The 16041-nt window shown below is 39.7% G+C and overlaps 1 protein-coding gene across 3 annotated transcripts in view; it reads left to right on the top strand.

Annotated features, from left to right (window-relative positions):
- Nucleotides 1-16041, top strand: part of CA10 (carbonic anhydrase 10) — a 415389-nt gene that overhangs the window by 193307 nt on the left and 206041 nt on the right. For 2 of the 3 annotated variants that reach the window (XM_020784041.3, XM_078384417.1), the window contains exon 4: nt 6361-6503. The exons of the other annotated variant lie outside the window; for it this stretch is intronic. In XM_020784041.3, the coding sequence (XP_020639700.1) occupies nt 6361-6503 (143 nt within the window). The remainder of the gene's footprint in view (nt 1-6360; nt 6504-16041) is intronic. 3 annotated transcript variants of the gene reach the window in all.

Genomic DNA, 16041 nt, shown 5'->3' with positions numbered 1-16041 from the left:
TTAGCCACAGTCTGAAAATACAGGTATTAAAAATATTCCATAGAAAAAAAAAACTAGAACTACAGTACAGTTTTTCAAGGTGTAATTTCAGACCTGGCCACTAGAGAGAAACAGACACTGGGCTTCATAGATAAACCATTTCACCTAGTCTCTTAGCACCTTGAGGCCGTTTCCTCTTCTTTCCAGAGCAGCGTCATTGTAAAACTCAGAGCTGGGTTGGCTGGTGTGGCTGTAGGAGGGGTGGTAACCTAAGCCAAACTGCCTCCTTGGAGAGGTTTCCCACTTCCCACCCTTTCTTTCTTTCTTCCAGCCAGCTCCTTCCTCAATACTTCAGGGCAAATAAGGGAATTCATTCTTCATCGTCTTCAAAGAAGAAAACCTGCAGAGCCATTGAGAGACAGACAGACAGACACACACACACAGAGAGAGAGAGAGAGAGAGAGAGAGAGCATGTGTATGAGAGAGATTGGTGGTGGTGGTCATCTTCAGCATACTGATAAATGAGGAAAGATTTCAACTGACTTCCTACTCACAGAGGGCCTGTAGGGATAAAAAAATTACAGGTACAGAGGAGTCCTGGGTTCAACAGACTGATACATAGCATTTGCTATACAGTAATCCATGCTTTTCAGTATCTGTGGGGGGAGTTGGAACCAATCCCCCATGGAAACAGGGATCTTACAGTACTTATTTCACTGTAAAGATGTGTTGTTTATATGTGGCAGCCATTCTTTTTTGCCACTACACCACACTGTTGAATGTCCACAGTGCCAGAGAAGAGCAGTAGCATCACAAGGGTTGGAGGGGCCTGCAGGACCTTGTGCCCTGAAATATTCTTGGCTTCTTCACATATATGGCCTATATTTCTTTTCCTCCTTTTTATGCTAATCTACATATTTCATTCCTTCCCTTGTGATGAAGAGTGAAGCAATTTATTTTATTAATGGCACTCATGGTTTAATTGCCTTGCAAAGCCCTCTCTTGTCTATTATTGGTAACTGTGTTTGTTTGTGCTAAATCCAAATTGGATACATGCTGTTCAGATCTCTCTTAGAAATCATTAATTCTTCAGATTGCAATAATGACAACAGAGAACAAAATGGATTCTGAGAGACGTTGATTTCTAAATGTGCTTTGTTTACTTGCCATTCAAAACACTGGAAGATATATAGCATACTTTTCTTTTAAAAGCATAACTGGGCATAACATCTTTAAAATGTTAAATATGAGTTGTACAACCTTCCCACGTAAGAACAGAGTACCAGAGCAGTACTTTCAAAAACCCCTTTATATTAAAATAACATTGACAGGATAAACACTTAACAAGCCATATTTTGCCTTTACCTGTTAGCAAGGACCAATTGCACAATTCTATTTCTCCAAAAATGAGCAGTGGCTGAAAAACTGATGTTTAATATAGTCAGTCTTAACTGGAATAGCCCAGTTGAATCAATTGAATTTAAAGAGTTGATTCACCAAATTCCCACTGATTCCATTGGCTTACTTTGATTGCATCTTACTATACTAAGCAACAAGATTTCAGCCAATAGGTCAGTTGTGGTCATTTAGCAAGTACACACACACTTACTTGCTCTCACCCTGCTAAGTAATACATGTATGAAAGTACTTATGTGAAAACAGATTAGATTTTTGGTTGAGCTTTGCAGTTGCTCTTTGTTTAAATGAGAAGTGCTTGTCAAATCATTCTTTCCCTCACAGAATCTGCACCTGACCCCTGCCACCACAGTGCTTTGCTAAAATTCATTGGCCAAAATAGAAAACAACAACAACAACAACAACAACACAGCACTATTCCGAAACCTGGTAACAAAAATGTTCTTAAAGCACGGTTCATGGAGAGTCTGTGCCTTGTTCTAAAGAAGATGCACACTTCCTGTACACTTCTGAGACAGAAATTCTCCTTTAAATCAAGACATAAACTTCCCATGTGCCTTATTGCAACATTAATCTCTTTCAGTCTTTTTCGGTTTTGTACTTCAGAGATCGGGGCCTCTAACATTGGGAGGGGGCAAGCAAGAAGGAACACATGTGGTTTGTGAGCTGTGTATTGTCCACTCTTACTTTATCCCATGAGGGACAGTGGTTAGTGTGTTGTCAATGACTTTGTGAAACTAAGGTTTGAATTCCCGTTTATTTCGAAATAGATAGTCCTGACTTATATTCTGGTTATCTTATCAGTTTGTCTCTGCTCAAGGAAATTTAAAAAAAAAATCTAGCAAATGATTCAAGGGCATCAGAAATGGAATCCCTCTTGTGCCACCATTTTCTGGATACCCCATGATACTTACTATAACTTCTGAGCTTGAAGTCTTCTCTGCCACCCCTGCTGCCCTCATCTTTACAGGGAGAGAAGTCTAAGATGTAGGGAAATGGCCCTGGCCAGAGGAAGCTGCCTTATCCTGAATCAGATACATACATCCGTCTATTTAACCTAGCACTGTCAGCTCTAACTGGAAGCTTTGTAGTAACCTTCATACATCTTGTCCAGCCAAGTTCTCTGTAGTATGTTTCTTCCAGATGTGAACAGACTCTCTCTACTGCTGTATAGTAGCCAACTAGCTAGTGCAGGAATCATCCAACATTAGTGAGTGACCTGCTATACAGTAGAGGGAGTGCCCACACCCTGGATGCTTCTACTGCTTACCATGCATATGATGATGTCGTAGGAAGTTACTTTTATAAAAGGTCATATTAAAATGTCTAGTGAAGAATATAGAGTGCAAGCAGCCAGCACATAAATGGTGCAGATTTTGAAAGGACCAAGCCATACAAATTAAATATGCTGTTCCAGTGTCGGCTTTCTTGAAAGATCCTTTCCCTCTTCACCTTCTATTTTCATATTAACAATGATCAGATAGTGACTGGGGTGTTTGTGAATGGAACAAAATTTAAATTTCATATTCTCTAATCTTACTATCAAATACATTTCCTCCTGTGTTTTGTAGCAGGGAAGGCCTTTCAGATGTGACTTTTTCATTTGCCCCTTTGCTGTCACATATCCTGCATTAGCACTACAGAACGGCTAAGATCCTGTTTCGGTCACCTATGTATTGAAAACCTCTGAGTATGACATAGGAGTGTGGAGGTGGGCACATCGTTTTGTGGAGGTGGGCACAGGACAGGGATGGGCAAAACTATGGTGTAGGAGTGCATCTCCAGCACTCCTTGCAACTGGTTGTGCTGTCCAGGACTGCTGGGTGCTGTAGTGCAAAGACATCTGGCAGGTAGCACTTTGCCCACCTTAGTTGTTTAAACTGTAGTTGTATGTACACAAACTGGAAATTTCCCACTGACTTCAAAAAACACATGCTAGCATTAACAGAATCAGAAACGGTAACAAACAATAAAACTAGAAAGATGGCTGAAAAAAAAAACAGTTCAACTGGAAGTGATGAAAATGGATGTAGACCGAACCTGAACTGTAATAATAAAATAGAGGTTTTTGGATGAGTTTCTGTACCCTTTTAAATGTATTTGAAGAGAAGGAAGCGTTGAGATTGCAATGGCCACTATTAGCACCCAACACCCATAACTTTTTCCTTGAGATTATGATACTCCTTAAACCAGAAACTGATATTTGGTACAGGTGACACATATCCAACTTTGCAATGCCTCTGCTGCTTCAGCAAGCAGAGTGACAATTTCTTTGCTCACCTGCTGCTTCTGTCATTAGAGGGAGTGACAGAGAGTGAGAAGACTCAGCGTGTCTACACAAGGGAAAAGAAGTGAAGCTGGAAATTAAATTTTCAGGTGTTAGAAGAAGTGAGCAAATGAATTTATCCATGGGAGATGTGTTTCAGAGAAGACCACTTATTTCTGTTTTGAGTTTCAGCAAAATGCCCCTTCCAACCAGTTTTTTCCCTCGAAGTCCCCCAATGAATTTATTGTTGTGTAAGATGTCCAAAATCCTGTCAGGCAAAGCCAGTGGCAAATGGGCAACCACATGTCGGTATTGCCTTTCTAGCTTGCTATTCTTCATGACTGAACATGTGAGTGAAGGTGCAATTGTTTCCCAGACCAGAGGAAGCTAAGGGCCACATGGGTGATTGCCTGCTTATGGGGCATGGAGACAACAAGGTGCTGGTTAATATCTCAGACTAGTTTGACATCATGGGCAAAATCATTCTATGAAATGCCGCACACACAAGGATGATCACAGAAGCAGTTTTTGCAGACACAAGGGAGTGCAACTAGGTGCACAGCCATTTATGCAACATGAGAAATTTCCAGACCTGCAGCAGACAGACAGCAAGATAGCTCACATGGCTTGTGCAATTTCCAGTTCTTGAGGCGTGATACTGCCAGGATTCCAACAAAGTATTCTAAAATACTTATGGCTCCCTTAACAACTCTTGCTCAACTCTCTGTGTTTTTTATGGCCAAAATAGAAATTCAGATCCATCCTGTAATCATAAATCTCATCACACACATGAAAGACAAGCTACAGGTCAGAGCTCAGAAAACATGCTCTTTTGGACTACAATTCCTAGGATCCCCTAGCCAGCCTATCTACAGGCAGTGCTGGCTGGAAGATTCTAAGACTTGGAGCATAAAGACATAACTTTCCAAGCTATGTAGTCAAATTGAACATTCACCAAGGGAGACAGTGAGCAACTTCATTCCTATTTTTGAAATATCAATTCCACCATGTTAATTCCAGAAGACATGTTATAGGTAACTTTAGCATGTGCAGCTTGTCACTTACTTGTTATGCATGTCCATTTCATAAAGAAGCTTGAAAACCAGATATTGTGTGTTCACCACTTTTGGGTGAATGTAGTTCCAGACAATATAACTTATAGGAATCAGCTAGACTATCCTTTCCACACCACAGGGCTATGTAGGGGGCAATACAAGCTCTAATCAAATAATTGAATGTGTTTTCCCCACATACATATTATGAGCACAGGGGCTACTGAGCAATGCTGGGACTCTGATGTGGGATGCATTCTCTGCCATCACCCCAATCCAGATTGGTTTACCTGAGCCTTCAACTTGAATCTTGTCCCCAAAGCAAATTGAATTGTTTTTGACAGAGCAGATTGCATCCCTCGGCCCAGATTGGGACTGCAGTGAAGTAACAAAGTCTTAACAGCTGCACTAGGCCCCATAGAAGCAGTTTGTCAAAAATAAACCCACATTTATTATTAAAGCTGGATTGGCCCTTACACAAATCGTCATGATTGGGAAATCCATCTGAGTGGATGTTGTGGGCAAAGGCAGCACTAGACACCTGCTTCTGTTGAGGTGGACTCTTCTGCCATCACCCACTGGATTATCTAACAACAAGCTCCCTGTTGGAAAGACAAGACATGCCTTTTCCTTTTCAACTAGAACTGACTGTTTATGTTTCTGATACATGGTTCTGGCATGTTGTGAGCTAATTGGAATGGTTCAGTCAAAATGTATGATACTGTCCTCCCAGATGAAGTGACAATAATGACAAGCATATTTATCAGTATTCCAGCCCCCCCCCCATTGCTAACACTGAATGGCTGTCCTGAAGTGGGTCTCTTTCCACAATGCCTGTTGTTACTTATCAGAACCAATTGCACTAGCTACAGTGGACCCTCGACTTACAGATGGCTCGACTTTCAGACTTTTCGAGTTACAGACTTCTCTGGCCGCAAAATTTAGGTTCGACTTGCAGCCAGAGAATCGACCTACAGACTAGAAAAAAACCATGCATTGTAGGTCAATGGAGTCTCGACCTATAGACTTTTCGACCTGCAGCCACCATTCCAATATGGATTAATTCCGTAAGTAGAGGGTCCACTGTACTGTCATTCAGAGGGTTTTTTCAGAATGCATGGTGACTCAGTCATGGACTCCTGCACAAAACCCATCATGAACTCAGGCACATCCCTTTCTCCATACCTAGAGAACTTGCCTTTCTCTATAACTAGAGAACAACATTAAGTATTTTTGGGGTGTGTGCGTGTGTCTTATTTATATATTGGTTGCACATTTCTTAAAAGCAGTGGTAGTACGTAACAGTACCTTCACCTTTAGAAAAATCATATTACATAAAATTGCATGGAATCATCTCAGAGATCTTGTTTTGTTTTCTGAACTACCATTTTCATTGATCATTAGAGAAGCTCTAGAAAAAGCAAGAGAAGGGCATTCTTGTAACATTCGTTCAAGCAAACAGTGGAGTCGATACATTACTCCCCATTTAAAACAGATTCTCTGTTTGTCCTCCCTTCCACTTTCCTTGCTGAGTATTTCAGTGTGTGTCTGGCATGCAGTACCAGTTCTACTTGCATCTACCTTAACTCTCTCTTTTAAAAATTCTTGTTAAATTACTTGTGCCTTCTTTCATTTTTGTTCTTATAGTTCCTTCCTTTTGGGGCTTGGTGAATTCAGCCTGGAATCTTTGCTCTGTTGGAAAACGGCAGTCACCGGTCAATATAGAAACTAGTCATATGATATTCGACCCCTTCCTCACCCCTCTTCGCATAAACACTGGAGGCAGAAAGGTAAGATTCTGAGCATCGTTTTAGTTGTTGAAATAATGGCAACAGGTATTAAACATCACCTTCCCCCCCCCCATATATATGATAATGCCCTCAAAATTAGTTGAGACCTCTGGTTCTTAGTTTTATAAGCGATGTATATTTTATCCATTTTGTTAGCAAGACAATATATGTACTGCTGTACATGACTTATTAATCGCCTGCCATGATATGTCTCATGCTATGTTCTTGACAAAAGAAGATTATGCTTAAGTGTATAGAGGTCTTCATAAAGCAAGCAGTGATTTAAGCCTTATCAAAAATCCTTGTCTTCATAAGGAAGTTAAGTCAAGCCTAAGTTTTCCTCTATGAGGTCATATATATGTTCCCTCCAATTTCTCCCTACAGTAGACTTACTTGCTTGGATGCTCCATGGAGTTTTAACATCATAGGCTGTTACTGTTAATTCATTAGGTAAAGCCCCTCTCACCACTGTATGAATTTTGTGGGTAAGATACACCAGTGTCCATTATTTGTGTGACAAATAAGATGTTCTGCATTCAGCACAATGAACAATATCATTTGATTTCTCCAGATCAATGGACCATGTTCTCATTCATAACTAGGTGGATAGAAGTGAATTTTTCATTTATGAGTAAGGAGATATGATCCACAATACCCCTTGGCAGCTATGCCTGCTATATAAAGTAGCATATCTGCTATATAAAGTAGAATAATGATGGTGGTGGCTGTGACAGTGGTGGCGATAATGATGGTGATAAATCTACATCAGTGTGCATGTGTTGCTTATGCCATTCACTAGTGCAGCTGTTGAGGTCTCCATATTGGCTGCTCGTAAATGACAACTTCCCACCTGCTCATTTAGAGTTTTGCTGCTAAATCTGAAGATGGAAAAAGATGTTCTGTAAAAAATAACAATGGATAACCAGAGGTAAGTCTGCAGCGGCATTATAGCCAGCAAAGATAGCAGTTCTTCAAACTCCCATTGATTATTTTGAAACCTATAGCAAGAATGATCATATTTTGCATGCAGTTTAGTTCTGCACATTTACTTGAGAAGGAAATTCATTTTTTAAAATGTATCTGATGTAAGCATCTTGGTGAATCTCAATCAGCCAGATCTGCTAGACACCATGGTTCTCAAACTGGAGTCCCCAGATATTCTTGGACTACAATTCCCACGAGTCTTCGCCAATTATTGTGCTGCTAGGATTTCTGGGAGTTGCAGTCCAAGAACATCTTGTGACCCAAGTTTTAGAACCACCATGGTAGAGGTTACTAACGATTCTATTTATGACCATGTTAGCCCTGGGAGAGCTGTGCACCACCTCAGTCTTCCTAGATAACAGGAGGCAAGCAGAAATACAAAACTAGAGCTAATGCCTATTGATATGATGGAGGCAGGTGGGATTTTTTGTCATGTTTGTAGCAAGTAAAAAAGTTGCGGATGCTGGGCTGCTTGAAATATGGTGGACAAACCTGACTGAGAGCCAAATGATTTGAGAGCCAAATCCAGATTGAACCTTTCATTAGCTGCTACTTTCCCACTCCACCACATTTTTACAACCTTAGGCATGAAACCAAATACAAAAGATTATGGCAGTCATTCATGGGTAGTCGGGTAGTTTTCATTGTACTTCACTCAAAAGTGGTTGAGGCCTGTTGTGGATAAAACGCCAGAACAGAACAAGGAGACTTTGTTCAAAAATAGTAACCCCATGCAAAACTGGAGAGAGGGTGGCCCAAAGAGTATTGACTGAGCAAAACACTTCCATAGATGTTGCACATGAATAGAAAAAGGCTTAATAAAAGGAGGGAAAACCTTTGTCTCTCTGAGCTATAGTGAATTCCAACTCTGTAATTCCTAAGCCTCTGGCTGTGTTGTCTGGAATGAATGGAATTTGGAATCCCACATATTCCCCTCACCTGTCATAATGCATAATCACAGGAACAAACAAGGTAGCACAGAAACACAGGTGTACTCACCTTTCCTGTGCTTTCAATGTGGAAGAATTTGAAGTGATATTTGGGACTGTTGCTTCCTTGTCTACTCTACAATATCTTCTTATTATAAAGAGGCAATCCAGCTCCACAAGATGGTATGGTGTTGCTAGCACACCTAATTGGATTCCAAGATCTGAAATATCAGCTTGAGATGCTTAATGAGTTTACATGCAGATGAATTTTCCCCGAAGGAATGCAGATATTGAAGCAGATCCACATGGTGCCATTCTCTCATAATAATCCCTTCTTTGTTTTTCTGATTTTATGTATTCATATAGACAAACAAGTGGCCTGTTTGCCAATAAATTCTTTTTTCTAATAGAAAGTTCAGATTTTGATTAATTTACCCGGAACACTGTCTTGCTCTTCACAAACAAATGAAAACTAATACCACTTTTTTTGTTTTTTTCCTTTGTGCTTTTAGCACACAAGTACTGACACAGGAGCAAAAGAAGAATTTATTAAGCTACAAATGCAGAGCCCTTGCCAACCATACAATAAACATAATGGGCCCCTGTATTCCCAGAGTGACTTTAATTTATAAAATAGTTTTGAGGGTTTTTTAAAGATAAAGGTAAGGGTAAGTAAAACATGACATGGAGGAAAAATTATCAGGCTGGTCTGCCAAAGAAGACCCAGTGATTTCCTAAAAAAACATTGTAAACTTTACAACTACTTTGTGTGCACTTTGCAGTGCTAGGCATTTCCCCATAGCCATTAAATGTGCCAGGCACACAGTGCTGCATTTTCTTTTGTCTTGATTCTAAGAGTGAACTAGATGTTACAGTGAGTTTATGGTAAGAACTTTTAAGTTCTAAAAGTTGTCTGATTGTAATCCTACAACTTTTTCCCCTCTGTACCTTTCAAATTACCTTACCTTGTTCTGTGGTTGGTCATTAGGAATCAATGATCATTAGGAATGGTTGGTCATTAGGAATCATTAGGAATCAGCTTAGTTTGACTGGTCAAGAGACAGCAGTATGAAAACATTGGGCACCAGAAGAAAATTGCGTATCTGAAACACTGCCCTGTTTTCTTCCAGTGATCGGCTAAGTATGGCATTACATGTGGTCCTTTGAAAGCAGCCATATAACATGTCAGTTCTTTGATCCCTCTAGCTCAATATAAGGTGAATCCCCATGTTTGCAGGTAGGATTCTTTCCCAGCCTTACCTACAATATTAAACCTGGATCCATTTGCATACAAGGCATCCATTCTGCCCTGCCTCTCCCCTGTCTGCTATAGCACTGTTTATTTGATGCACACAGCACAATTTCACATTTGTCCCACAGTAGACCAGAAAGGTGTGTTGGTTGGACATACTGTATTCAAATTAAAAGGTTTCTCTCCAATCTACTGTTTCATAGAACTTACTTCTATGAAAGTGAGGACAGATCACAATAAGAAGGAATAAAAGTCTATCCCCATATATCATACTTAAATCTTCCATTTTGAAGGAAGAGGAACCTAGCAGAGTCCATAAAATTAGGCTCTAATCTATGTTCCTTAGAAAAGAAGTACATCCTGGGCCTGTATAAGGTTTAGTGATCTAGCAACTATTTCACAAATTTCTATCCCTTTGCAAAATTGAATTTATATCATCATTAAAAATCACCTACTTCAAGTAGAGCTTTGGAACAAAAGAATTATGGCATATAGTGATACTGAGTCCACTTCACCTGCAATTTTATGCACTGTTAGTCTTCGATATTTTTTTCGATCAGAATATACTCATTTTTCTTTCAGTCCTTGGCATTATGGAGTGCACTATAAGTGTGACTGCTAACAGAGCTTTTCTATTTATTTTTCTGCGTTGCTGAACCTTAAAAATAGTGATGTTGCTGAAGCTTATAACTATAATTACCTGGTTCAGATTGCATGAGTTTGTCCAGCTCTGATGTCTTTGTCCTTATGCTCTGATGTATTATGAATCGGGCCCAGTTTCTCCTTTGTAGCAGGTCTGACCCTCAGTCCATAGATCAAGCATCCAAAGCCAGAGCTTTGTATCTACATTCATAAATGGTCATTAAATCCTTTACTCTCAATGGGCCCCTAATCTGTTGTGAAATTATGCAGACTACCAAAGTAATTAACATATAGTTATTTAATATTAGTCCTTTAACTCTCTATTAAAGAATAAGGCAAACTGATATGCACAATGTGACCACATTATCCAAAGAAGCAGTATTGGGGGAATGGTTAAGGTAGATTCCTGGCTGAAGTCAGTATTTCTGGTTGTTTCTTGCTGACATTCTATATTCTCTCTTTCCTCCTGTGAGATCTAAAATCCTGTCCTCTTGGATGTTTGAGTAAAGGTTATGTTATTTCCCAGTGTCTTTCAGCCACAGGTGTTGCTGAGAATTACATTTCCTGAGAGCTATACATGTATCACCCCACTGATATTCATGTAGACCACCTACATATAAAGGCCAAAATGTGCCACATCATAATGGGTCGGAATAGAACTTGGGCATAGAAAATCTCTCTCTGAACTCTTTCCAAGAAAGCTAAATTCTTAGCCAATTATGAATTGATCAGAAAGGAGTTCAACCATCTAAAATAATTACATTCCTTTTATTTTAAAAGGAATATAAAATGTGCCTTTCTAAAGCAGTGGCTGTAAGCTTTCTACCTTGAAAGGATTATTTGCCCATCAACTCATCTGTTGAGAAATCCTCACTTGCCCCATATCTCAGTCCAAGGCAGAGGATTCTGGAAATATACACAGTTTATAAAGATCATCCACACTACGTGTCAGTTTTGTTGTTGATGTTTTATTTTTTTTGTCTTCATTGACAGCTTGTGCAAGCTGAAATTTGATATTTGGCCAATATGGTCTCACATGTCACTGTTCCATACAAATTGTTGTTCCCATTAGTTATTCTTGTATAGAACATAGTGTATGCATATATATGCATCTTACTTGTGCAATATATGCATAGTGTCTCCATTCTCAACCGTTTCTTTTGTAAAATTTTGTAAAAGTTTTGTTTGTAAAATTCTTATGTTTTATCATATACACCTTATTGGAAGCCGCCCAGAGTGGTCGACTAGACCAGATGGGTGGGATATTAATTAATTAATTAATTAATTAATTCTTTTGAAATCCTCGGTAATACAGAATGTATTTTACTTGTCCTGCTACCCATTCTAAACAGAGTAATTTTTCAGTACACCTGGGAAGATGACCAGTGCTCCCCATTTGTGGGACCAGATAACTATTTTGAGAGTACAATATTTTTATGTATGAGCTTCAAGAAACAGAAATGGCTGTAGATTCCCTCTCAAACATTGCTATGAGCCTTCCTTAGCATAATAAATAATCCAGTCTTTGGCTTCACATCACGTGGAAGGCACCTGTGGTTTGACTATAGCGCCATCTCTGGGGTTTGGTTTGGGTTTTTTTTTAAGATCACAAAGAGTCATTCCACTTGATGCTAATGTTCTAGGCCTGAATAAATCAGTTTGCACTAGCCACAGGCTATTATTTAAACTCCATAATGCTGTGTGGGTAAATGAAAATTATTCAATTGTGTCTTTTATAGCTTTCTTTTGAAAGTGCACATTCAAAAAATGCAGTTGCACAGTCATTTAAAATAATGCTTTTATAAATAATTGGTTCATCCAGCATATGTTGGCACAAAATAATTGCAATACTAGAAGTCTTTGACTTAGAAGTAGAGATAGTGATAGAAGGAGAGATCAGTCAAATAGATTCTCTGACAGCTAGTTTTGATTCCATGCTGTTCAATCAATTCAGAGTAGCACTGCTTTTATTTTTCTTTGAGTGTGTAATTTATGACAACTTGCCAAGCTTAGCTTTGGTGATTACTAAAAGGGGAGATATTGGCACAAGCCATATTTCAGCACTGCAGGAATATAAAATGAACTGCTAGAAATGGTCCAGGAGGAATGAATAGCAATAAGACATCAGTGTCACCTGAAAACTGATTTGTGATTGATTTTCAAAGAGCTTAATAATCTGAACCTTTGATGTATAGTGTTTTGGAAAGTTAATACACTTTTTACAAACATCTAAAAGTTTAACAAATAAAGATGCAAATGGTAGATTCATGCTTAACGTAACTATTATTCACAAGTGCTTTAACCATCCATCCTTCTGCAAGGGGAATGTCTGCTGGATGATAAAGTAGTGTTTGCCATACTGATTTAGCCGTCCATTCTACCTATGATATCACCAACAGCGATGATGTAAACTTCAATGGTCTTTTCAATTCCATGTTACCATGCTACCTCCCAGAACTTGATAGTAACTAATTCCAAGGAATGGATTTCTGTTATTAGTCATGTTATAGGAATGAATAATGTAACTACTAGTAATAAAATGTTATATGCAGTTAGTCACACATAGATACTTTCTCAGGGCATTTTAAAGGCTTTGAGAGAAGCATTTTGATAAGATTTTTTTAGATACTATGCTGTTCTCCTATCAGTCCTAAGTAGCAAAGGAAGTAGTCTTGATCTTGTATTTTGTAATTTTTTTTGTTTTTGAAGCAAGTGTTAGAATTGGCCAGTAGAGGAAAGCAGAGAGTATGTCTATATATTTTTCTGGCCTGTTCTACAACACAATATATTAGCAGCACGCAGTGCAGCAAATTACTTGCATAATTGCAACAGCAATAATGATAGTGCCAACCTGGCTGCTGAGAAGTAATGAGTTATATAATGAATTCCTTGTACACTATAAACTTCTGAACTCTCCTACATCTTGTCCTCATATATTCTGTGTAGAAATCCACTATACTGAATTACAGCTCCAGATATTAAGCTTGTAAATATACTTGTCTCTCATGCATACACAGTATCTCTCTCTCTCTCTCTTAATTTTCATCTTTTCCCTTGAATTCAGGCATTATGCCTGGAATTATCAAGGGCTAAATGGGTGATGTTGAGGCACACAAGCCCTGCTCCCAATACACATATCCCAGAAGTCAGCAAAATTTTTATGTGTTCAACACAGTCTGCAAAGTAGTCTGTAAGCATATACTATTGGATGCATATACAGAGCTCTTTTGATGGGGAAACTCTGATTGAAACAAGCCCCATTCTAGCATTATGCTAGAGGGGTGGTCGAAGTGGCAACATGCAATTAGCCTTGTCCCCTGCATCCCTATCTCATTCAGGTCAGCAAAACCTTGCCATTAATATCTGCAAAGGAGCCTGTAAACACTTTCAGTTGAATAGGCTAATAACATTCCTCAATCATAGGATTATTTGTTTGTTTGTTTGTATTCCATTCCATTATTATCGAGGCACTACTTTGGGCAGTTACAGTACATATTAAGGAAAACAAAAATAAAGATCAAAATATTAAAAGCAACAACAATAACCCTAAAAACAGAGGGCACCAACTAATCATATAAATGCAGAGCGGTGTCATGAGTGCAACCGAAGATCCGGAACCTGAAGGGAGGAGAATGCTGAGCAATTAGAAATACAAACACCTGAATCGCCTCCAGATTCTCCTCTCCCAGTGGACAGGCTGAGGGCCAGGCTGAGGGGAAGACTTATGACTTATGACAAAAAGGTCAGAGGATCGCTTGAAGGCTGCCCACAGAAACATCCAATCAACTAGCCCTGAGTACTGACAGGATGAAAAGGCTTCCAGCAGTTCAAGGGGCTGTTTTATTATATAAACAGCTCTCAGATGGCTGAAAATCTGTGGAAGCAACAAGTTAAGCCTCTGGCTTACATCCACACTCCTGATAACCTTGAACCTTGTTTTCTGGACCCTTGGCTTTGGACTCTGACCCTGGACTACGTTGTGCGTTTTGGCTTTGGACTCTGACCCTGGACTACGTTGTGCGTTTTGGCTTTGGACTCTGACCCTGGACTATGTTGTGTGAGTTGGCTTTGGTATTTGGATATTGGCTCTGCATTCCCCGAAGTCCTGACATAGGACTGGCTTATCAGACTCTGCTGTTGTAACCCCCGGGAATGTGACAAGCGGACCGAGGAAAAGGGAGGGGAAAGAAGGGGGGCAAAGGTGATCAGCTAGGGTCAGTGTGAAAAGCCTCCCTGCAAATCAGTGTCTTTAATTGCTTCCTAAATGTCAACAGGGAGAGGGCTAGATGGAAGCTGGTTCTATAAAGTTGGAGCCACCACGAAGAAGGCCCTATCTCTTGTAGAATGGCCACCCAGAGGATCCTTGACTGGGATGATCTTGTGGGTTGTGCAGATGACATTAAGGAAAGATGCTCTGACAAGTATTGTGGACCAAACTGTGGAGGACTTTGTGTGTGCATGTCAGAACCTTGAACCTAATCTAGGATGCAACAGGCTACCAGTGGAGGTGAGCCGAAACCGGAGTGTTGCAGTCAAATTTATATACAACATATAAGCATTGTATATCTAGCTTGGCATTTTTGCCAGCTCTTTTGCTGACTTCTGAGTGGGATGGGGATGTACAGATAGAGTTTACATGCATTCCCACATCCCCACTCCCACCCCCATTTAGCCCTCTATGGAGCTAAAAAAAATAACACAGGAATAGGGCTGCACTCTTGCTCAGACTCAGTTCCTATCTGATTCTCTCAACTCACATCCCAGCATTTCAGACAGCACATCCCCTACCCATCCCTTCATCAAATCCCCATCAATATGCAAATAGACACTCTCAGCCAGACATTCCATGCTTTGTCAATCATTCTTCCTGCAAAATCCTGAGAACACTGAATACATTCCATAACTGTCCAGAGACAAACATTTCATCAAATGGATGCTGTTTGCCTCAAAAATTCATGTATTTGTGAAATGTGTTTAAGGAGAATGAAATGCAGTTGCAATCATGCACACCTTTTTACAAAGGGAACATGGCAGTCAATCAGGAAATGTGTACAAAAATGGTATTTGTTAAGAAGGGAGTGTAAATTGATGCATATATTTTATGAAATATATAGGGAAAATATGACTGAATTTCCATTTTGGAAGGAAAATTTGGCAGCCTAATGCAAACAAAGGATAGGTCAGGAATGCAGGTGGGACTGGACAAATGCTAAAATAAAATAAAAGCCCCTTGGAGGTTTTTACCACTAGGAACTACAATGTGAGGAAAAGCTCCAGCTGTAAATAACAGTTACATCTGGTGCTACCTACCAGTACTTTTTGTGGAGGGAAGGAGCTTTCTCCTGGGATTGCTAAAGGTCTCAAGGCTCTGCAACAGTGATGGCAGCCATAGCAGCAGGGAGAATGCCAGACAGCGAAGGAGGGACGTTAACCTCCTGTGCTCAGCTGCCCTACAAGTAAAAAAAACAAGTCAGGATTTACGTCCCCCAAAATAAGGGAGTCATACATGAGAAATGAAATTCCACATGCAATGCAGTGTAAGTTGATTCATCAGCCATTGTAGAACCAGACTGAGCTTTAGAGCAATTAACAACACTTTGATTTGGGACCTGGCGTTCATAGGAAGCTAGTGAAAATAAGCTAAAATTGTCTGCAACACATACTATCAAGTTTGACGGAGGGCTTTTGGAGATGGGGCGGCGGCATTGCAGCTGTATGAGAAACCTAGACT

Source organism: Pogona vitticeps, chromosome 2 (assembly GCF_051106095.1).
Source record: "Pogona vitticeps strain Pit_001003342236 chromosome 2, PviZW2.1, whole genome shotgun sequence".
NCBI lineage: Eukaryota > Metazoa > Chordata > Lepidosauria > Squamata > Agamidae > Pogona > Pogona vitticeps.
The sequence above is the reverse complement of the archived record's forward strand: the minus strand, read 5'-3'. Positions and strand labels throughout refer to the sequence as shown.